Source organism: Strix aluco, chromosome 12, assembly GCF_031877795.1.
Source record: "Strix aluco isolate bStrAlu1 chromosome 12, bStrAlu1.hap1, whole genome shotgun sequence".
Lineage (NCBI taxonomy): Eukaryota > Metazoa > Chordata > Aves > Strigiformes > Strigidae > Strix > Strix aluco.
In genome coordinates, this window is record NC_133942.1 from 22,469,238 (window position 1) to 22,494,022 (window position 24,785).

Consider the following 24,785-nt stretch of genomic DNA (forward strand, 5'->3'; position numbering starts at 1 on the left):
ACCTGGGGTGACAGGACCCTCTCCATTTCTCACAGTATTTTTGATCTGAGTCAGGCTACAGGAGGAATTCTCCACTTTTTGGAAAGCCAGTTAATCCTTTATATGTTGTCACCTAGCTCAGGGATCTGTTGACTTATTTTTCTAGGAGTGATCAGCCAGAAGGCAGCACTAGAGAACAAGTCTGGACACCTCCTCGGGGCTGTCACTTGTCACCAGGGTATGGAAACCTTAAATCCAGCCTTCATCACATCTCTTTTATACTGGTGGTAAGTGTGTCTCTCAACAAGTATTTAGCTTGCCATATTGTGGGTTTTCGTTTACATAGTAGCAGTAGATACAGAAAAACGTTATGATGGTATCACAGGCGTGTGCCAACAGGCAGGAATGCCTCGTGGTGTTAGCTGCAGTGCTATGGAAAAGCAAAACATTGTGTTATTGAAAATCTTTTTATAGACGTGAAAAATGCAGTATGCATGTAGTCCATTAGCACTGTATATGAGTTTTCATTATTATGATTACAACTTCCATCTTTAAAATAATCATGTCTAATGTTGGAGTTTTTCACAGAATTCACCAAAAGTACATTTAAGAGAGACATTTGATGTCTTATGTAGGCAAGTCAAAACACATTTCACACTTGTAAAGTACCTGGTTTCTTTTCCTTTATTTTACCCCACTTTATAAGATAGTAATTTATAGATTTTGCTAACTAAATAATCGAATATATTCTATTAAAAAGCACACTGATTTCTACTGTTAAAAATTGTTTCTTTATTTACCTAATACTGCTACACAGTAACATATGTGCTGATAGGAAAATGTGTTTTAACCTAAGGCAACACCACAGCATGTTGTAACACAGTCAACATATTAGCATGTTTTAACAAGTTCTTGAATATGGTAAAGCTAATTGTACAGCCAGGTCTCCCAAACACCTTTCTATGTATAGTTGGGGTTTGCCCATACAAGTAAGACCAAAAGATTTTATGACACAATTTCTTCATATAAGCGAAACAATAAAAGGGACATGCTCTGAGTCCAGTTTGGAGAGCAGCAAGTATGATACTCAACATTAATTTGCACACTTAGATCGCAAGCTTTGACATCAGTGGACTTACTCCTTTCATCGTCATAACTTTCTGGCTTGACCCATCTGGACTAAAACAAATGGAGCAGTTCTGAAAAAGGCTCTTAGAAGAGCACCGTTTTACTAATATTGTTCAGTTCAGTTTAATGTCAGTTGGAGTATATCAGCTTACTTTGGTATTAACCTCTCTGATGGCACAATATAGAAGACACAGAGCTGTACTCATTCCTCCCAGAACCTTTTACATGTCTGATCACTTATATGCACTGCAAATTAGAGATGGAGGACATTGTTTGAGCCTTTCATGTACTCAATACCTACCAACGTTACTGTACCACTAAGTACTGTGATACAATTAAGCTTTCAGGGCAATGAATCAGTAGGATTTGGCAAGGCTATATGAAGACTGGCATCTTTCTCATTTTGGCTTCATGACCTTCCTGTTTCCCAGACTGGCCAAGGGAAACTGCTCCAGTTCACCAGACGCTGGCAAAATGGAGCAGTAGGTTAAAGTTCTTTAACTGAATCCTCCCCCTTGACACAGTTAGGGGACAGAGTGGGACTATGGCAGGACAGACCATCTTTTTGCTTGTGTAAGATTTCTATGGCACAACCTGCCTCACCGGCCGACTGGAAACAGGCTGAGCACTACCCTCTCCCCTCCCTTCTTCCACGGTTTTAAATCCCAGCATGACTATACCAGCATGTCAGCACGTACCTGCCATCCCCGAGGTACAATGCTTTTAGTAACACCACAAGCTGCACGGAAAACTCAGCTATCAAGAGTAAATGAGGTCTCAACTTACAATGTCCCCGATCAATGCAGTTTTCTTTAGGGAAAAAAAAAAAAAAGTGTTTTCATAAGGGGAGGCGTCTCGCCTTCCCACACCAGATCTCACAGTGCGGCAGTTTAACACCCCATACAAACGCTGGATGTCCCACAAAATGTGACAGACCTCGGAGCCCGCTTTGAGTGGCCTGGCCTCGGTAACAAAGCGCCCGGAAACGAAATGAGAAGTCAGGGCAGGCGGGGCGCCAGGCCCTCGGGGGGCCGGCACGGCACGGCACGGCAGGGCGGCCTCGGCCCTGCGGAGCGCCCGTGTGGCAGCCGCGGCGGTACGGGGTTCCAACCCCCCGCTCCCTGTGAGCTCTCCCCCGGGCTGACCCGGCGGAGCCAGCCCGGGTGCCGTTGATCGGAGGTGACCTGCCTCTCCCTTCTCCTCTCACACCGCCCCCAGTGCCACCCCCGGCTCCGAGGGAGCTCCGCGGGGGGAGCGCGGCCCGACCCGGCCCGGCCCCGCCGCACCCCACAGGTCCCGCAGGACAGCGGCTGGGCGCCAGGCACCCGCCGCGTCCTCCCGGCGGCCCGAGCCCGGCCCCGCGGAGCGGATAGGGCCGCGGAGAGTCCCCGCCCCCGCGGGGGAGCGGAGGCCCGGGAGGGAGGGAGGGACGCCGCCACCGCCGAGGTCCGCCGCAGCAGCTATGGCCGCGTAGCGTCTCCTCGGCACCGCGCTCGGACATGGGCCTGCCCCGGGCCGGCGGGCTGAGGCAGCGAGTCCCCGCGGCGGTGAGTACGCAGCCGGGCCTGCCGTGCTGGCCGGAGGCGGCGCCCGGGCCGCCGGGGGAGCGAGGCCTGCAGGGCAAGCGGGCTCGCCTCACGCCCTCCTCCGGCCGCGGCGGGAGGGGGCGGGCGCCCTTGGACGGGAGACCCGGGCCCGGCCCCGCCGTGCGGGCGGGTTGGGGGGGGGGGGGGCGGCGGCCCTTAAGGGACTGCGGAGAGCGGGGGGAAGCTGGGCTGGGCTGTGCGGGGAGGGGATCGGGCCTGGCCCGGCCCGGTGCGGAGCCGGCGGCCCTCCGGCTCGGTGCCGGCGGTGTGACCTTGGGCAGCCCGCAGTGCTCCCCCCCAGCCGCAGCCCGGCCGGGCTGACGCGTGAGCGGGGTCGGGGGAAGCGGCCCCGGGGCCCGAGAGCGGCCGGAGGAAGACGGCACGGAAGCAGCGCCTCCCAGAGTGCAGCCCTGCCTCCGGCCGGAGCGGGCGAGGCGGCGAGCTGCGGTGTCATGGAGACTCCCACAGCACTGGCCCTGCCCGCCGCGGCGGGGGCCCGGGCCCGCACCCCGGCGCCGCAGGGCTATAACTGCCCAGGTACAAACTTGGAGGAGTTTTCAGCCTCTCTGTCGCCTTCCCGGCTTCTTATCACCGATACTATTTGCATACACTTTGCACATTTTACTTTAACTAAATAAGAAGTGAAGCTATTTGTATTCTTACTTAGATTGAGTAACTTTCAAACTTCCTCTATAAAATCCAACTTTTTTTTTTTTTTCTTTTTTTTAAGCAGCTTAACTTTGTAGGGTCTTCCCCTCAGTATCAGTTAAACTGTTGGATGAGCAAACTGTCAGAAAGGATTTTCTCACTGTGCTAGAAGAGTGGTTCCCAAGCTTGGCAGTGCAGGTTAGTTTCAACATGGCCAAAGACAGACCCACAGTGTGTAACTGCCATGCTGACTGGTGGTACCCAGCAAAATGATGAAAGTTTGGGTACTCTGTGTGAGCATAATGGTGCTACTATAAGAAGCCCCAATGGTTATACTCAGCCTATGCACAGTAAGTTACAGTACCAAGGGCTGTAGTATAAACAGTACCAGAGCCTGAAGAAGCTTAGAGGGGTCAGAGATAAATATGGTGACTGATTGTATAGTTCAGTCATGTTAAAATACTGTATCTCTAGATTAATACTGATAACCGTAACAAAACCAACTCTTGTGTACAGAGTACTGACAGTAAAACTTAATTCCAAGAGGATTGAGGAACTTAATGCGCACGAGAAACCCACTTCTCATTTGCTCAAGTCTTAGAGACAGACGTGAATAATACTTTATTACGTACCTGAATTGGTGATGCAGAGTACTTAGCATGTCAGGTTATTTCAGACTGTGTTAGTGTATGCTGCTTTCAATATAACTGCTTCTGTGCATTGTTCTTGCTATGGTCATTCCACTTAAAGCTTACTCATATCCTTAGTAAAACAGGCATGGTAATTAGATGTTGAAAAACCTGTTACCAACAGGTATGTTTCCCTGTCAGTGTAAAACATCCATTCTAAGTATTTTAAATGCCCATAAATATCCAGGCATGACTTCCCCTTGTTTTTTGGGGATATTGTCAGCACTCGTAAGTATGAAAAAGGAGCCCAAGATAATACTTCAGCTGGGGATGGAAGAGATCCACAGATTTGAGTTTGATCTTAGTTTTTAAGAAAAAAATTGACAAACCTGGAATAGGTTGTTTCCTCTCCCTCACAGGGTTGACTGATAGGGATTTTGCTCTTACGTCTTCAGTCCCTTGTGTTCATGGTTTTATGATCCAGTTCTTTTTTCTTGCTGGGAAAGAAGATATCTCTTCCTTAGAGATGTATGAAATATCCACGCATGTAATTGGAAGGGTTCATCGAGGCCTCTGTGTTGCCATTGTATTGATATGGTGATTATAAGTGTGAAGGGAAATGGAACGTTTGGCAAAAGTGAGCATAATCTAGTCAATACAGCCTGGAGCAGCAAAAGTTTATCCTGATAAAATGGATATGATTCTGTTAAGAAAGCACAGTTCATTGCAGCTCTAGTGGAAACAGATACAGACCATGTACAGAAGTTGCAGTAGCTGGTCTATCTCCATGCATTTCATTGCTGTATGTTAACTACTCCTGAACATCTTTCTTTGTGCAACTTATTTTGCTGGATTCCTCCATTGAGACCAGGCTAGTTAAGAATCGGTATCTGGAAAAACTGGTGTTCAAGATCAGCTGGTTATATTTATATATGAAGAGCTGATTTGGATTCTGAAATAATAGTCTTCCCAAAGAAGAAAAAACCCACCTTGTTTATTTGAGTATAAGGGAAAAATCAAGGTACAAGCACATCTTAAAATTTAGTAGAAGCTTAAGGAGTTTTAGGGATCTTTATGAGCTGAGACTGAGCAGTTAACTGCCAACTAGTGGTCAGTCTATAGGCCACTACCGACTAAAATCCAGTTAGGGGATTTTTGGTGCATAAAACTGGAAATGCTAGTTATAGTACCATAGTATAGAAGAATGAATTAGAAACTGCAGCTGAAATCTCCTAGAGCATATGCTCTAATTCCATCGAGTAGGCTGCTGAGAATTTGATTTAAAAAAAAAATAGAAAAAGTTATTCCTAATCCATTCTTACTCATTTTACTGCAGCACATTCTATGAATAATGGTGCTGTACCTCATTCATCAGATACTGTGGATAGTAGCTTATGTTTTGAAAAAAGGTATAGAATTTTCTTCAGATCAGGAAATAAAAGTTCAGCATTGAACTTGTCTGGCAATTTAAAGACCTGCAGTTATACCTTAGTAACCATAGCAGGAAAACATGCAAAACCAATTTTTGTTCTGGGCCAAAACTCAGATTTGGCTTTTATCCACTAGTTCTACATGTGTGTAGATGAGGTTCCAGAAGAGCTGCCCATATCAAGGTGTCAGCAACACTTGAGAATTTATTAGCATCTTTTGCCTTCCATTAAATGGTTCATCTTTCACATAATCTTGTTTTTTTTCCTCATATGCAGACACAGTAATGTTATCTCTTTTTTGGACCACATATTTAGTTACAGTATTCTGTCAGAACACAACCAAATGCTGCCACTTAAGATTAAGAAAATACTGGTTACATAACAAAGCAAACATTGAAGATATATTTAGAAAGGACTTAAAGCTTCAAAGAAAAAGTCTATTTACAGTTCTAAGGGGGGAAAAAAAAGCCAGGTGAAGACATGCTCTGAAGGTAGGATTAGAAAAGCAATTTCACAAAGAAAGTGAAACTTCTCTTTGTAATTCTATGAGGTTTTAAAAAGTATGTCTTTGTTTCAGGGAAAAAGGCTTTCAGATTGGAAAGGTCCTTCACTTGGGGGCAGGGGGTGTATCTGTGTTATGTTTCTCTTGAATGCAGTTCTTGTAATGAATTTTCTGCCTTGTTTTCAGCAGCCAGATATCTCCCTGAAAGTTAAAGTTAAACATAAGACATCTTATATAGGGCAGACAGTGTTTTAAGATGGGTGGGATATGGGATATATTTTTAATTTTCAGTGTTAAAATTAATATTTGAGGACTTTCTAGAATTATCTAGAAAATCAGTCTCCTAAGGAAGGATTTTTGACAAGTTTATCAACTTTGAAAAGTTGCCATGTAGTTGGAAATTAGCAAGTACAGCATCTGTGTTCAAGCAGTAAGTTATGTAGCTAGATATTGTTTAGTTTGACCTTGGCATGCCAGACTTGAAACCAAAGAATCATTAGACATGTATCTTATTTTTGCATTTATTTCCAAGATAGACTTATCAGAGGTTGGGTTAACTTGCATCTGTATTTGATAACCAGTTCCTAGACCCAAACCAGTCAAAACCTAGTGATACTATATGCAGTGATACTTAAAAGACTGTAACAGTGATGTACCATGGGAAGAGATCACGTTCCCATCTCGGCTTCTGATTCTTGGTTCCACACACCCACTGTTCTCCTTGCACAAGCTGTGGAGCCTTTCTTTCAGCAAGCTGAATTGGCTCAATAAGTGGTTGGACAAGTACCAGACCAGCATGAGAAAGAGGGAGGGAAATCAGGACCACTTCATTTGGTGGCAGTCAGCTACAGATCGATTCAGTTGGGTGAAATGTCACTCTGAGGTCACTGGCTGATGGTTTTTTTGGTCACACTTGTCATGCTGATCACCACCTTGAGGGTGGAAGGGAAATGCTCTACCTTCATCTTGTCAAAGGCCATGTGGGTTTTCACTACAAGGAAATAATTTATTTGTTGGAACCATTTAAACATGTTTCTTCTAATTAGTTCCCCTTAATTTCTTCATTGCTAGCACCTTAATGTCTCACCACTTGAGAGGGAGCTCAGTTCCTCCCCTGCCACCCCCAAGGGCTAAAATAGCTTACTGTGTATTAGATTTTTGTTGGACTATCTGTATGAGACTTAATGGACTGCTCTATGCAGAATGTGAGATAAGATGATGTAATAGTCCCTCCTGGCCAAAGTCTGCTTAACTATTTCATGGCTACCTGGAGAGCACTTCCAAATGAAAGCAGAAAGGCAACAGTACCTACGAGTTTAAGACTTACCTACAGCATGTCCAGGAAATTTAAAGTTGACTTTAACTTGCTTTTCTCGGCCTGTCTCTTACCGAGACATTACAAGTCACCTTTTCAAGGGTGTAGTTTGTATTTGCAGAGGTTTGTGCTAAGTTAGTGATAAAATAATTATCCATTACAAATTTCAGAGTACAGAGAAATCAGCTAATTTTTTTCTAATATACTTACTGGTGTTCCAGTGGAATACATTTGATGGATATGGTGAGTTTGAACATTAAGTCCTAATTTATTTTCTTATTATTTTCTTGTTCTTTTGTTAGCAACATATTGCTAATGTTCCTGATAAATTACCTAGAGTGGTTTCAAATAATTCTGTCACTTTGGGAGGGTTAATTTATACTGTTAACTATTTAGCCACTCTGTTTGCATCTCATGCTAGCTCACTAGGTGAGATAGATTAGGTAATAACTCCTTACAGATAACTAACTGTATTAAAAGTCATTGGAATATAGTTGGGCCCTCCCTTTTTTTTTTTTTGTCCCCCCAGAAAACTACTGATAGAGACTTCTAAGAAGCTGTACCATCCTAGAAGGGACATAAGTAACAACATTATCATGCCTGCTGTGGCATCTGTACCTAAGGAGCTATATCTCTGTACTTCATTGAAAGATCTCAACAAGAAGACAGAAATAAAACCTGAAAAGACGAGTACAAAGAGGTATATATTTTAATTGATTTTGGATTAATATTAGAAGTATTAGTGCTACTCTACTGAGCAGGTTCCAGAACAACTATGGATCTAAATTTCATCAGTTATTTCTGTTAGATACAAAATCTTTGATGACCTTATGTATAGATCTCTCAGCTATCACATTGGATAGGCTTACTGCCTGCAAAAGGTAACTTAAAGGTAACAACAATACTGCTGAAACGTGACTTGGTCAGACCACGATGCCCATGAAAATTTGCATACTTTGAGAAAAGGCTACATAAGTGCAAATTCTTAAAAATGATAAAAAGTTTAGCAAATGTGTGAGCAGAAAATATTTTGCCTCTAGCATTTTTAGACAATCAACAATTTCATTTTGTCTTACTATGAATCAGTTTTTTCTCAAAAAAAGTTGGTTTTAGAAGTAAAAAGTACTTTTTTCCATATCTCAGTATGCTGTTTAATTACGGAAGATTTTAAATAAGTCCAGTAAACAAACTAGCAAAGAGAAACATTATTTGGAGGAGCATGATTGTATTTATAGTTAAGGAAATCCTTATATTAAAATTGTAAAATTAAGCACTTAATATATGGGCAGAGGCTGTGAACGCTTAAAATGGCATCTCGTAATAAAAAGGTGTTTGGGGGCAAACAAACAGTCACGTTCTTTACTCCTCTTTGATTTCAGTTATGTGCAGAGCGCCCTTAAGATTTTCAAGGCAGCAGAGGAAAGCAGATTGGACCGAGATGAAGAAAAAGCTTACATCCTATATATGAAATATGTGACTGTTTACAATTTTATTAAAAAGAGACCCGATTTTAAGCAGCAACAGGTATAAAAGCTTTCTGACTGACCTATTCTGCACTGATAGAATTATTAGAAGTACAGAGAATTACACTAATGCACATTCAAAGGATTACACTGGTATTAAGTAAACTGTCTCAATTATGATGATATTTTTTCCTTCCTAGTTTTGAGATGTCTATTGTTAATTGCTTCTACAGTTTGCTTTTACTACACATAAGGTATATAAATTGTCAGATATGTGAATATTTTTTTTCAGGGAAAAATATTCCTGTCATCTTTCTTATTCAAACTTTTTTTGGTGCAGTTGCCTGCCTTGCCTTCATTAGTGCTATAGAACAGTTTTACTTACAAACTGATGGTTGAGAGGAAGATATTGATTCAAAACAGCTCCTTTTGTTGGCATTAATATCATTATAATGCCGATTCTCTGTACATTAGCGGCTGTTAATATGCACAGAAGTAGGCATTATTAAGCTGTACTATTAATATGTGGGGTAATGCTTGTAATTTTAGGATTATTTTCATTCAATTCTCGGACCTACAAATTTAAAAAAAGCTATCGAAGAAGCTGAAAGACTGTCAGACAGCCTTAAACTCAGGTACGTGAATACAGTTAATGAGATATTGTTCATTATACCTGAAGCCTGCATGTGTGCAATTGCAGTTTTCATGCTATTTAGTAGTAAGGTATTGCACTTGAGTAGACCTTAGATACACAAAACTCTTGAGAGCTTGTATAGTTTATCCACAAAAGTCTGTTACTAGAGATAATTTTCATCATCACATACTCCAATAACTTGCCACTGTATACAGTGTCTCTTAATCCTTGGTAACTATGATTTGTTGATCCTATCTCTTATTTTTGTTTAATGACTAATAAAAAGAAACCACAAAATATAAACTATATGTACACAAGAGATGATCAAGAGCCATTTCCTCCTTACCCTTTCCATCATAAGGTCATCTGAAACCAAATATACTAATGAATGTTCCTAATATTTACATATGTTAAAAAGTCCTCCTAGTGTGGATTTAGTTTACACTAACAAAACACTTTTTTTTGATTCTTTAGCTAGCTGCTACGCCTTTTCTCAACCTCTGACACATGCAGACACGTATATGGAAGTGCACAGTTTTGCCAGTATGTAACTGAACTAATGCTAACAGGCTTTTGGGTAGCTCATTTACAACTGTCAAGTTACATATCTTTGTGCCATAAGCCATGAAATTGTGTTGTTAAGAAGCTGTAAGGTAGAGTCGTATCTTTAGGTGATATTTAGTGCTGTATGTCTTGCTTCCAACCTTATCTGCTTCTTGCATCCTTAGCAACTACCATCCTTTTAACTCTTTCCTTCAGCTAGGCACATTTCCCATGCACACCCCACCCAAGTATTATTGTGAAAACATATTCTATGCCCTTCACAGTGCTTAATTCATAAAACTAATTTAGGTGAACAAGGAAATAAGAGTTCAGACACATACATGAAAAGAGACTTTCCAAAGATGTCTCATGATGCTATGCATGAAACAATCTTCAGGTTTACCTTATTTTTAGTTAAGTCCTACAGTTCAAGAGCTACAAATTCACTGTAAGAGTAAACAGCGACAGAACTATAAAAAAACAAAATTTAGAGACTTGTGGCTTTTTATGAAAGGAACAGTCTTGAAAGTTGATACAATTAATAACTTCCAACTACTCTGGGCAAAATGTATATATATTTCAAGGGAATACAAATGAAATATGACTCCTGTGTAACTGCAGTAGTGGTTTCAGAGAAATTATTTGTATAATTTCTTCTCCAGGCAGTAGGCCAGCAAATAGTTTGAATGTTAATTGTTAACTAAAAGTGGAGCTGCTGAAACATCATTTGTCTAGAAGCAGGAATACCTACATGAATGACCTACTATGTGCTTCAAAGGTGTAAATGGGAAATTGATGTGTAAATATTCCATATTGACTGAATTAAACTAAAATATGAAGTATGCTTTAGTGCCATTAACTCCAAACGAGAACAAAATGCTCTGTTCTAATTTATGATGCCTTTGCCAAATCAAGAAGCCTGTTTAAAAAATAGAATTACAGACTTTCAGCCTCCTTCCTATTAGCAGCCAATTAGTGGAGCAGACTTGGACGCAGACTTTGATTTAGTGATCTAGTTTATTAACACAGTACTTTTGATATGAAATACAGCTATATTGTCATCGTAATTTTAATCCTGATGAGGCAACATCTGATTAAAATAAGCAATTACTAATATGGTTCAGTGGTCATGTTTCACTGCTTGGTTCAATCATCAAAATTGTTAGTTCAAAACATTCTTTTTTGTTTTATGGGTCACCAGTGACCCTTAAGCTTCTCAGTTATATTATATATAATGGAATCCTATTTAGCAGTGATGTGACTATACAAACCTGCAGTTGGTGATCTAAAAGCTGTAGTTTAGAGGTCACTGCTTTACCATATTGTTACTGTCCTTACAGTGGCAGAGGGCTGGGAGGTTATGTTTCAAGTCTAAGGCTTTATGAAAAGGACAGCTGTATGCAAGACGTAGGTCCACCAAAACTCTTGAGTATACATGATTCTTGCATTGACTTCACTTAGCCCCAGTGTTTGAAACAAACAGCAGGGACACAAGTGAAGACATAACAGTATTATAAAGTCAATTTACATTCTGAAGGTGACTTACCATATAAGTAATTATGATATGACTTTTCAGAAAAAGGAAATTTAGATAATGGAGCTAACTTACTGCTAACTGTTATTGTTAGCTTTGTTGCAAAACCAAATAAAATACATGGGATGATTGTCACAATATATTGAAGTTTACCTATAAGTCACCAATACTTACCCTTTCCTCTATGAAATGAAAAACCTATTGCATTTAGTGACACCATAGCTAAGCATGACCCCAGGTTTAGAGAAAAAAATTAGCCTTAAGAGCATTGGCTATGAAATAGGATCCAGACCAGGATTTAAGAATAAGAAAACCAACCCAAGAGTGGGAGAAATAATATCATGCAGTCATGGAAAAGAATGGGGTTTGTTTGGAAATACAAAAACTGACAATGCTCTTTTTTTTTTTTAACTTTAAATACTCTCTTATTTCCCTCCTGAAGACTTGATGGTTCTGATGTTAATTATCCAAGGTAGCCAATAAAGCAATACTGGAAAAAAAGGCGTTTTTTTTTTTTCCAATAGATACGAGGAAGCTGAAGTTCGGAAAAAACTTGAAGAGAGGGACAGACAAGAGCTGCAGAAAAAGCAAGAACCAAAAGATGATGGAAAGAGTTCAACCAAAAACTCCTCAGAAGGTGCTGTGGATTCCAAAGGAAAAAGCCAAAGGGTATCTGAAGATGTTTACAAACTCTCTAATTCAGTCTAAATGTATAGTTTTAATGTAACATTTGATCTCTACTAATAGCTATTTCCAGTTCAGAATATGTTTTTTTAAAATTAACTTACAGTCCCCATAACCCTTCTTTGACTTTTTTTGGAAGATGTTGAGTCTACCAACCTCCAAGTCTTGCACAAGATAGACTAGGGTTTTTTTGTAAAGTCAAATTCTATTTTATAAGAGAACTAGCTAGTGTAAGAAACCCAAGATAATGGTAATAAGCTGATTTTGTGGATAATATGTCTCCTCTTTAGGAGAGAGATGACTTTTCAGCAATAGTGTGGAAAGAAACTAATTTCTCTGCAAATACTTTATGAATTTCATCTAGGAGATGATGCTGTCCTAGGTTGCATTGCCTTTTTAACTGGTTTCTGTCTAGGTAGGGCAGCAACTTTGGTATCTTTTTAGTACATTTGTCAGCACATCTTTAGAGGAAAATTTCTTTTTCTGGGTTTCTTCCTGTGGCCAGTTTCGTTCAAGCTCTATGAGAGTCAGTGTCTGTTGGCCACCTTGATTCTGAGTATTAAACTAACTTTTTTTTTTTTCCTTACAACACAGATTAATGGTGAGAGGAAGCATTCACTGGAAAGAAAGGATCAGTCTGACAATCTGTGTGGTAAGAGATGCAGTGTTCACACAGATGTGAAAAAGGTCTCTGTATGACTATGCACTTATCACCTAAGCAGTTGCAATTCTTTTAAGGAGTTATTTCACAGTCAAAGTATTTTGATGAAATACTAGTATCCTGCATTTCAGTAGCAGTGACTTAGTAATTAAGTTCTGTATTGCAGTCTTCATCAGTTCTCTTGAACTTAGAAAGCTGTACTTAGTTTTTCAAGAGTTTAATAACTAAAGCTGAACTAGCCCTAAAGTTGTCAAATTAGAAAGATAAATGTCTCCTCAACTGACAAGAAAAAATACAAGCAAGGCTGAAATGTGTCAGCTTTCTTGGTTAAAGAAGAACTTTTTCCTTTCCCCTCACAACCTTCTGGTTTTTGTTCCTGTAACAAATACGTGAAAACCTTCTCTAGAGTTCTTAACTGAAGAAGAACATCTGCAGCATGTAGTTTACAAGTGCTTGCCTCTATAGCTTGATTTAAATGAGACCACAGAAAGTTAAATAGTTTATCACTGAAGTGTTAGGTATTGACGCTGATCACTACAGTAGTGGGAGCAAAAGGTCCCATATGTTTATTCTGTGGTGTCTCACCTCCATGACTTTATGGGACTTCTCTGTTCTGTTTCATCTGTTTGCAGTCTTGATTGCACCAATCAGATGTGGTCATAGCTATCTCCATTTATAATGTAGCTTTTTACACCTAATAACTTCTCTATTTCAAGGAGCAGTCACAGCTGAGAAGCTGTTTGCAATGATGTCGGACAAAAATATTGAAGTGATTATAATGGATGCTCGAAGATTGAAGGATTATCAGGAATCCTGTATTCCAAGATCTATCAGTGTCCCAGAAGAAGCTATCAGTCCTGGGTATGAAATAATGTTCAATGGTAGTTTTATAAATTGACTGAAATAAATTATATGCTTTTAAAGATTGTACACTTAGTTTCAGAGTCCCTGATATATACCAGTGGGTGAGGTGTATCTGGACAGCTCTGTTCTTGCACGTACTGACTTGAAGACAGAGCATATTTATTTTATCCAAGCACATAAACATATACGGATTATATATTGTTGGACAAAATCTTACTTGTACATTTGTCTTTAAATGCATGTTAATACATTTCAGAGTTACTGCTAATTGGATTGAAGCTAGACTCCCAGAGGATTCTAGAGATCCATGGAAGAGGAGAGGACACTTTGATTATGTTATACTGTTAGACTGGTTTAGTTCTGCTGAAGACTTAAAGCTAGGAACAACTCTTCAGAGCCTGAAAGATGCACTTTTTAAGGTTGGCAAGTTTCACGTTTTATATTAATTTATCTCAACGAATAAGAACGTCTTAAAGTACTATAATTACAAAGTGTATGGAAGACTTAAAACACCTTAGGCAAACAGCTTGGTTCAGTTTTCAAAGACTGCTTATTTTGATAGCAGAAGCGTAGTCTGAAGTTTCACATTCCCATGCTTGTGCTCCAGTAGAGGACAGTATAATTTATTAAATAACAGAGCGATTCAACTCCCCTCCTCAACAACTAGCTCATAAACTTAAGAGTTCTTGGCCAACAGAGTTATTTGGGAAACTACTTAGTACTGTTTGCCAGAAACATTGTCACCCTCCTGTATTAGCAACTGTAATTCCTTATTCATGGGAGATGGCTGGCCACCTGCACAGGCAGGCTGAAGGCAGGTAGTTTCTTTGCAGTCCTATCACGCACTTCCTAGAATGGAGGGGTTTCAGTAAATGAGACCCTAGTTTTGAGCATGGTTAACTTTTCTGCATTATTGAATATAACTTATAGAGAAACATAAATTTAAATTTGAACTTTATCAGTGCAGGGAGCTTATAGATTCAATATTAAGCAGATGCTCAACATTTTCAAGTCAGAATTCTGGCTATGGCTGTGTTGTCCCTGCTCTTTATATAGGTGGTTCTTGTGAAAGACTGCACATCTTTCTGTTGCTTAAATATTCATGACTGGGCTTCAGAGATACTTCAGGCAGTTCTCCCTATTCATTGCTTTACAGAATATTCTCTGAGCCTCTGTGCCTTGTTCGTGTTCTAATACTGACAACCTCAGGAGGAAGGTAGTCTGGAGCCTGAACTCTCAAAGGCTTTTCAGAAAGTTAACGTGACGCTTTCTAAAGCCAGTGCCCTTAATCACTCAACAAACTTATCAGATAAGAAACTAAAGCAAATATTATAATAAAAATATTTTTCTGCATGGAGGATCATTGCCTGAAGTAGTAGTAAGTGGTTCTTCCTGTACTGGAAATATTCAGACCCTGTTGGAGGTAGAGCCAGGAACCAAACTGTGTTGGGCATTCTCCAAACACAAAGAGGATCCCTGTTACCCAAAGGGTTTTTGCTGCTTGTTTAATTCTTATTTTAAAATCTCAAAAATAACCTGTCTCTGTGTGATGACTAGACACAGAAGTTTAAAAACCACTGTTAAGATATAAAAATTTCTTTTCTGTTTTTAAGTTATTTAATTCCAAACTTTTTTTCCTTACAGTGGGAAAGCAAAACTATACTGCGGAATGAACCTTTAATTCTAGAAGGAGGTTATGAAAACTGGCTCCTTTGTTTTCCCCAGTACACAACAAATGCTAAAGTAACTCCACCCCAGCATAGCAGGAGTGAAGCAGTGACTGTTTCTTGTAAGTATAAAGGATGACACCCCCCCTCCCTCCCCAAGTGTTTATAATTACTGGATGTATCTTTAATTCATTCAAATATGTGCGGGATAGCCTTATTCTGGCTAAATCTAAGTTTTGGGGTGGAACGTGGGGGTTATTTTGCTTTTGTGATTTTGTTTTAAGAGCTCTCTCATGCTTCCCTCCTCTCCCCCCTCCTAAAGTGGATTTTACGTATCCATCTTTGGAAGAGCCAGCTCCTGTTCCACCTGCTCCTGCTATAAAGCCATCTCCCACAGAAGTGATTGAAAATGAAGAAACAGGAGATGATTTGGAAGAGAGACTAAAATCACTTAACAGACCAAATGTACAGGATGCTGCTGTTCCAAAATCTGACAGTTCATTTGTAGTTAATCCTGTATCAATTACAAGAAGTATCCCTCAGGTAAAATGTGTTTCTTTTTTTCAGAGTTAGTATATAGTTAATCTGTTAGAGACCCACCACATATAGAAGTTTAAATCCACAAGAAAACATAGTCAGTATTTGTTTAAGCCTTGTACGCAAGTATATTGGTACAGAGACTATTGGTGGTCTGTGAAGCTATGCTAACGCATCTGCAGAACTTTATGAAACTAAATATACTTAACATAATTGCAGAGCTTTTAATGAATATTTTTATACAAGCACAGGAGAAATTGAAGATCAGCAATTGATCATTAATTCAGAAAGTTTGTAAGCAAACTTTTCTACTCAAAACATTCATGGTGAAATACAGGAAGGGCAGTTAGGTCATGGCTTACCTTGGCAATTCCAAAGGTCTGCTTTCCAGCCGCTGTATCTTTCTTCAAATAATAAAACATTTAGGTGGTTTGTCACTCTTGGCCCAGTAGTGAAAGTATAGGGATTTATTTTTTCCTTTCATGGGGATAAAACTTTCTAAAGACATCTTTGTAGAGTCCTTGCAATAAAATAGTGTTTTCCTTAAGAGACAAGGCTAAAGTCAAACTCTTCACTTTCACCTTTCTAGATACTGCCTTTAATACAGCTTTCAGGCAAGGGACCCTAAACTGTAAAATTTAAAGATGTTATTTCTGTTATTCTCTGAACCAGATAATTATTTCTTCAGAACTTCTACTTCAGTATCAAAACCAAGTTGTTCTCCTAGGTCTGAGCATAAGCCATTCTTAAATACCTCTTCCCATCAAGCAGATCTGCCTTAATCACATGTTCTGGCACATGACTGAGAGAGCCAAGCCCAGATTAGCTGCCTGATTGCTCTAAAATGTTCACCTTTGAAAACCTGCAAATAAGACTTGTAGTAATCAGTGCTTAATGCTGTCCTTATGGTTCTATAAGGCTTGTTGATTCTTATCTCACATCTGAAAGTTAAGTGAATACCTAATTCTACTAACAAGCAATTTAAATTACCAGATTTAATGACATTGAAAGTTCACTGTCTCTCTGGCAGAAGTCAACTTTATATCATCTTTATTCTCTTATAAATCTCACTTAAAAGCCTAGCTAACAGAGCAGTAATAGTTGTAGTGAATTATTGTTCTGTTCTTTGTGTTATAGGTTGATCGTACTAAAAAACCTTTGCTAAAAATCCCTGATGATAACAGACCAAAATCTCAAAGTACAGTCAGTGACAGCCAGCCTGTTGAAAATGGACGAATAGTTCCAGACCGGTCCACAAAGCCATTACGTGATGCAAAGAGCATTCTGACAGAAGAAGAAAAAAGTCGTGTACATGCAGAAACTGCTGCTCTGTTAGAGAAAAACAGACGGGAAAAAGAACTTCGGGAGAAGCAACAAGAAGAACAGAAAGAGAGGCTCAAGCGAGAAAAAGAAGAACAAGAACAAAAAGCGAAAGAAGAACAGAAAGAAAAGGAACACAAAGAAAAGCTACAGCAATCCAAAGAAGACAGAGAACAGAAAGAAAGGGATGAGCAAATAAAAAGAGAACAGGAGGAAAAGGAACAAGAAAGAGCACGCAAAGAAGCAATGGAAGCAAAAAAGAATAAAAATGAACTAGAAAGCATTGGTGCAAAAAGGATTGAGATTGACAAAATATCTATAGAGGAAAGAGAAAAGGGAACTCGAACGCCAGAAATGCAGAGACGGGCACTGGGTGATGCATCTCAGACCTTTGTGACTGTTTCAGGCAAGGTTAGTAAAAAAGAGAAAAACATCAGCAAATGTGGAGTAATTATTGAGAATTATTTGTGAGGGTTTAGTATCAAAGTTTAAATACATCCCTGGATTTTTATTTAGGCCATTTTTACATAAATGTAGAGGAGAAAGTTAAGACACAAATAGTTAGATTTTTTTTGCAAGATTCTTGCTTGTAGGTGGGCAGCATGGAATCCCCATAGAATAAGAAAACTTCCCACTGACATGGAGCTAGAAGGGATGGTTCGTAGACTACAATCCTCTGTTTCAAAAATAGAGGCATGGGGACATTTTATCTCTTGTACTAGCCTAGTACTGTGTATTATACTGTTGTAACACATGCTGGAGACAGAATTACATTATTATAACAAACTCGTTAGTGCCCCCAGCTGCATAAATGCTGATATAACAGGATTTTGTTGACTAGCACAGGAAGCAAAGCAATGACCTAATCTAGTATTTTTGCTGAGAACAGTCTAGTTCCAACTCTTTGGGGGCAGGGGGATCACAGTTCCCTCTTTCCTCAGATTCTTAAAAAAAAAAAAAAGGCAAAATTTCTGAGAATGTAAAAGTCATTTGATCATGAAACAGGAGCCATTTGTGAAGCTGAGTTAATAACGGAAGAATTGTCTCAAAAACCATTTCTCAAGAACATGCATTAGGATAAAACTGCAATTGCAGTTTTTCACCAAACTTTGATGCTTGTGTAATGCAAATGCACAAGGAAGCCAAAATAAATCTTCCTGGCCAAACTTAGCATGGTCATTCGTGAGCTTTTGACTGACAGAGCAGCTTCACATAATGCCAAAATGATTTATTATAAAATAAATTCATGATGTTGGCTTCACAGTTTGCCTTTTTTCATAGAGGGGCTTTGTCACAGTGAGAAGTAAAAGGGGAAAAAATCTTTCATTTAAAAACAAGTTGTAAAACAGCCTTTAGGAGGGAAAGTAGTGTAGGCAGAACTTCTGCATATTATTTCTGAGCCCTTGAAACTACATAACAGACTGTCTTATATCATACAACATTTAGCTACAAAGGCTATAAAATTTAGCTAGCAAATTGCCTATAGTATAGACTAGGAAAAATAAAAATGATGTGTAGATACCTGCTCTAACCACTTCTTTGTGGCCCATGCATTTCACAACCAAAAAAGAAAATATAACTCTGCTTTTTCCCTATTTTGCTTTATCAGCATTCTTTACTGACATTCCAGATGAAAATTGAAAGCCTTCTCTCAAAATCTTTTACAGCAGACTGGGGTTAAAGGACAACCAGACAGTGGAGCTCAAAAGCCAGGACCCCTTAGAGAGGATTCTGAACAAGATACTGAAAGACTTAAAGTAAATACAATGTGTTGTATGTAGCCAAAACAAATCAAGCACAGATGCTTTATGATTATTATATTATGTTAAATTCCACCTCATTCCAGTTTTTAAAGACATCATCTTAAGAAAAGACTATGCCATGTTTACAGCTGTTTCTTTGCTTATTTTCATTTGTCATATTCATCTGAAAAAATATTTGAAGCTTTCACTAGAAGTCTTCATATGTTTCTGATGACATTAACAAGCATTCCACACTCATTTGTCATCTCATGCATACTCCTTCACATACCGCTTTGAAAGGGAGAAAAGATCATCCCTGTGTGTTTAACAGAAGCATGTATTCCTAATAAAGTAGCTTCTTTAGGGAAGAAATTGAGTATTCAGACTTCTGTGAGACTGAACTGTCCTTTTTTTCTGGAGCATGTCAACAAATGAGTTTTGTTTAGATTGAGTGATAGAAAATAATAGTACTATATTACCATTACAATAACTTGTATTTCCAGCTATAATCAAGGATTTCTTATTGAACTGTTTTGCATTGAATCATGTAACTATATAGGGAAGTCACAGGCAGCTTGCTGCTCTGTGTAAGTAACTGTATGTACCTTACATTTCTGTTTATTTATTAGTCTCAGCGGGAGCCATTAATGAGAGCACGAAGTGAAGAAATGGGAAGGATAATACCAGGATTGCCTGAAGGTTGGGCAAAGGTAACTTTCTATTCTGATGTAACAATCAAGTTGCCTTGTGCAGTTTTGTAATGCATTTCAGCTGTGTCTTATTTCTAAGTTAGATCTTGTTTGATTTTTTTAAAAATTTTGGTTTTAATTATTTTTTCTCCTTCCACTTTCACATGGTTATTTTCTGAATTTTAACATGATTTATAACGAAACTAGGAGAGCTCATCTGCTGTTTCTGGTACTAAGCAGTTGCTGTTTAATATGCATTTTAGTGAAAGTGATGCCTTCCAGTAAATCTAATCGATTAAGTATTGAGGCCAGTCATGACTGTTAACATCTCAGTGTTTGAAAAACTCATGCACTGTTCTTACCGTAGTTCAAAAATAGGTAAGTAAGTTAATGATGGATTTTTACTTGTTTTTGAAACAATTTGTTTTTTTTCCCCAAGTTTCTGGATCCAATCACTGGAACCTTTCGTTACTATCACTCGCCAACAAATACTGTTCATATGTATCCACCAGAAATGGCTCCTTCATCCACTCCTCCATCAACCCCTCCAACTCATAAACCCAAGCCACAGGTGTCTGTTGAACGGGAAAGAGAACACTCCAAACTGAAGCGCTCCTACTCTTCCCCAGATATAACCCAAGCCATTCAGGAGGAAGAGAAGAAGAGAATTCCTGTAACTCCTGCAGTCAATCGTGACAATAAGTATGTTCCATAAGTTATACCACAACTCATGCAATATGATAGCATATAGGACTTTCTTTGTGTTAAATAAACCAACTGAAATTCATTAATAATTTCTAAGTAGATTTGAAAGGATGCAGGAGTGATAGACTTAAATTTCATTGCTAAAAGTTCAATGTATAGAGCAGTTATCTTTTGAGAATTAATGTAATTGTTATGTATTAACAAGAATTTAGTCTAACTGGTTAATAGTTGCTTTTTAAGTTGTGGAATTTGTGTTAACATATTAAATGCCAGTCTTCTGATAGCTTGTGAAATGCAGAGTTTTCACTTTTTAAACTGGGTTAAATCAACAGCTAATTCTTCATCTGTGAATTTAAAAAAAGCAAAACAAAAACACTGATGGAGCCTACAACTCAGCCTCATTATAGGCCAGTGTATATGGATTTCTCACTATTGCATTAACTGGTTTTGAATACCTTAAATGATGGCATCTGGTGACATCTTGTGCCAGGATATTTCATTCCCTGTGAGGGAGAGTGGTTCTCTTGGTTTACGTGCACAGCCTCGTCAAGCCTGAGACTCCTAAAAAATAATTTCTTCCTTACAGACCAGTCTGTTACACTAAAGCAGAAATTTCAAGACTCTCTGCATCACAAATTCGGAATCTTAATCCTGTGTTTGGGGGATCGGGACCAGCTCTTACAGGACTTCGTAATCTAGGGAACACTTGCTATATGAATTCCATATTACAGTGTCTGTGCAATGCGCCTCACCTGGCTGATTATTTTAACAGAAACTTCTATCAAGATGATATTAACAGGTAACAATCTCTTATTGTCATCCTTTAACTTATAATTGAAGGACAAGCCTTTGCAATTGTTAATGCAAAAAATTCTGTTAGTGGGGTTAAAGGGGGGCGGTTTGTTTTTTTAAGTAGGAGACAAATGCTAACTTGTAAGAGTCTTGACATTTTCAAAGTTCATGTGTGTGAAGAAATAGGTTTTACTGGATGGTCTTAATTAAATTGTGCTTGCCACATTCATAAATATAAGTGTACTAGAGTCTCCTAAAACCCAACAGAATATTTAAATAGCAGTTTACAAAACAAGCTGGAAACAGTTGTACTTTTCATCAGCCCAGTCTCAAATGTGGAACCAAATTACAGTGCCAAAGTAGACAAAAAAATTCTAACTCAATCTAACAGCCAGTTTTGATTCGTCTAAAGAAATTACTTTGAGATGGGGATAACATCTTGAATTAATAATAATAATATCTTTTTTTAAAAAGTTATTTGAAGGGCTCACTATTTTTTTTTTTTTGTGGTCTGTTTAATTTTATAGGTCAAATTTCCTGGGACATAAAGGTGAAGTGGCTGAAGAGTTTGGTGTAATAATGAAAGCTTTATGGACAGGACAGTATAAATATATCAGTCCAAAAGACTTTAAAATTACAATTGGGAAGATTAATGACCAATTTGCAGGATATAGCCAACAGGACTCCCAAGAGTTGCTTCTCTTTCTAATGGATGGCTTGCATGAAGACCTAAATAAGGTGAGCAATACACTTGTAACAAATTATACATCTGTCAGATGATCAAGAGAAATAAATTTTTAAAATACCCTCTTATTTCCTAAGAAGAGTGTGTTACTGGAACCTTGTGTAGAAGAGTATTCAGAATTAAAGTACGAATTTAGTTTGAAACAGTATAAGGTGCTGAAGGGAGTAATGGAAGAAGGCTAACTAAGTAAGAAATGGATGACTGCACTGACGTTTAAATATCCCTACAAGTATTCAATAGTGTGTTTGCCTATAGAGGAGACTTCCTATTTTTATATATATTAATATATGGCTATGGTATTTAAACTTCTGTTATCCAGGCTGACAACAGGAAAAGATACAAGGAAGAAAACAATGATCATCTTGATGACTTCAGAGCAGCAGAACTAGCCTGGCACAAACACAAACAGCTCAACGAATCCATTATTGTGGCACTCTTTCAAGGCCAGTTCAAATCCACAGTGCAGTGTCTTACGTGTCACAAGAAGTCCCGAACCTTTGAGGCTTTCATGTATTTGTCGTTACCACTTGCATCCACTAGTAAATGTACACTGCAGGTATGGTGGAACTAGAAAGAAACAGTTGTTGAAGTAAAAAACCATTTCTCTGTGACACATTATGATGTTGGTTCTGCTAAGCCTCTTGTTGAAGGGGTTGGTCAATATTCCAGCTTATTTACACTAACCTGAAACATGAACAGATCTGACTCTTCGCTATTCTTTTAAATTCTTCTAAAGTTTTAAAAAATAGGTCATTCCTTAAAAGTTTTAAAATACAAGCAGGATGGAAATAGTGAAGCCACAGTATCAGAAAAGACATGTATAGTATTTGCTTTTGTAGGTTGTAGTATAAATATTTTGTGTTTTTAAATGAAGTATTGTAGGTACATTTTGAAGGACTTGCAGCTAATTAATATATGCAGTAAAATTTACTTCCACACATGGATTTAACTCACTTTTCCTCATTTTTGTGAAACATAGCATAGAGATAATTGATGCAGGTTGATAACCAAATAGGAAACAATTTTTGCTACACTTTCTTAAACACCTGCTCTTCACAATCTGTGTTTTGTATTTTGTTTTAGGAATGCCTTAGGTTGTTCTCCAAAGAGGAGAAGCTCACTGATAACAATAGGGTTTACTGTAGCCATTGCAAAACTCGAAGGGATTCTTTGAAAAAAATAGAAATTTGGAAATTACCACCTGTTCTTCTTGTGCACTTGAAACGGTAAGAGAAACAGTGATTGGTAAAAATTAATTAGGTTGAAGTGACAGGGCTTTCTTTGATGGAGATTGATTAGTGTGCAATAGCTAGCCATTTTTAATTAGAGAAAGTGCCAGATGTATTTCCAGTTGTACTGGTGCGAGAATTTATTTTCATCTGATGCCTCTTTTATTAGGCTGTAGTTCTCAAAGCCCTTTTAGAAGTAATCTCTTTTCATTTGTGCTAAGGAACATATGTGCAAGCATTAACAAAATTGGGGGCCAAATGCTTTAGTTGAGGTTATGTCCTGGACAAAAACAGTGAAGAGAAACACGCTTAATATTCTTAGATAGCTTGTGAACAACCTGTAACTTTTAATTATGCTCTTTAATTCTCTAGATTTTCCTATGATGGAAGATGGAAACAAAAGCTTCAAACTTCTGTAGATTTCCCATTGGAAACTCTTGACCTTTCACAGTATGTTATTGGTCCAAAGAATAACTTGAAGAGATACAATCTGTTTTCAGTCTCAGTAAGTAACCATGTCAGGTTTCAGAGTTTAGCTGGTCTTTATGCCAAGGCTTGAGTTAGCCTGTGTGATTCATCTAGGTTTCAAGGGTGCCTACCTGGTTGCAGATTGAGTTGTATTCTAAAAAAAGTTACTGGTATTTAGTAAAAATCTCACATTCTAGTTTATTTCCCTAACCAGAGAAGAAATGGCACCTTTCAAGGCCATTAATTCTTTTCTTCTTATGTTTACAGAATCATTATGGCGGGTTGGATGGAGGGCACTATACAGCCTACTGCAAAAATGCTTCAAAACAACGCTGGTTTAAGTTTGATGACCATGAAGTATCTGAGATCTCAGCATCATCTGTGAAATCCTCAGCTGCGTATATTCTCTTTTACACTTCTTATGAGCAGCGAGCAGTGGATATAGCCACATAAAGTAGTGTGGGTTAAGAAGACTGGTTACAAGAGCAAAGTAGGTATGGGAATGCATTTAAATATGCAAAACTAGGACAAATATAGTCACAGATACAGGGATGGTTGCAGCAGCTTTTCTGCAGGCAAGCGCTTTCTGGTCAGTACTAGTGCTTAAAAATCAGAAGACTGATTAATAATGCTTGTGGTAATACTGCCATCTGTGAAACCATTTAAAAAGCATACTTGCATTACCATTTATTTAAAAAACAACTATATTTTTAGTCTGCTCCAAAATTAAATTCTAGCTTAGTCATCTGAAATCTATTAACAAGTAGTTTAAAATGTCTTAAAATCCCAAGGCATATCTTGATTTTTTTTTTTTTTTTTCCTGTCACTGTTATGGCCTTTTCACATTTCTAACCTTAAGCTTGATTCTACTGTGAATACTCTAGAATGATGTAAACAGTTAGGAATGTAAGTGTACATATTGATTGCATACTTGCACATCAGAACTATGTATATAATAAACAGTTGTCCTTTTTGTGAGAATCTCTAAAACTCAGAGGATTGCGTTTATTTGCCAGCTCTGAGTAATTGCAACACTACTTAATAAAAAAGCAGAGCTGTATTTTTTTTTTTCTGTTGGCTTTTGTCAATATTTGTGCACCTCAGAGTTATTCTAAACAAACAAGATTTTCCTTTTTAATTTTTTAATATAAATTTTCATGTACACATGCATTAAAAACCTTAATGAAGAAATTATTTAAAAATATATCCTGTTAAATGTATGTTTGGGTTTGGTGTTTTCATTCTCAAGTAGCTTGTGTAAGGGTCAGGGCTCTACATGATGACAGTCCCT

The 24,785-nt window shown here is 38.4% G+C and overlaps 1 protein-coding gene across 5 annotated transcripts; it reads left to right on the forward strand.

The window, feature by feature from the left end:
* Positions 1-2,502: 2,502 nt before the first annotated feature.
* Positions 2,503-24,714, forward strand: USP8 (ubiquitin specific peptidase 8). 5 transcript variants are annotated; one of them, XM_074837787.1, is made up of 20 exons: positions 2,503-2,654; positions 7,747-7,917; positions 8,597-8,741; positions 9,230-9,315; positions 11,916-12,060; positions 12,670-12,727; positions 13,453-13,597; positions 13,857-14,019; positions 15,245-15,389; positions 15,590-15,810; positions 16,942-17,535; positions 18,792-18,881; positions 19,496-19,576; positions 19,995-20,257; positions 20,847-21,059; positions 21,580-21,790; positions 22,117-22,353; positions 22,881-23,023; positions 23,399-23,531; positions 23,762-24,714. In XM_074837787.1, the coding sequence occupies exons 2-20, from the start codon at positions 7,814-7,816 to the stop codon at positions 23,945-23,947; spliced, it is 3,363 nt and encodes a 1,120-aa protein (XP_074693888.1). In that variant the 5' UTR covers positions 2,503-2,654; positions 7,747-7,813; the 3' UTR covers positions 23,948-24,714. The 5 variants fall into 5 exon arrangements, with proteins under 5 accessions (XP_074693888.1, XP_074693893.1, XP_074693890.1 ...); XM_074837789.1 differs by lacking the exon at positions 2,503-2,654 and adding an exon at positions 3,042-3,230; XM_074837791.1 differs by lacking the exon at positions 2,503-2,654 and adding an exon at positions 3,520-3,539.
* Positions 24,715-24,785: the final 71 nt, after the last annotated feature.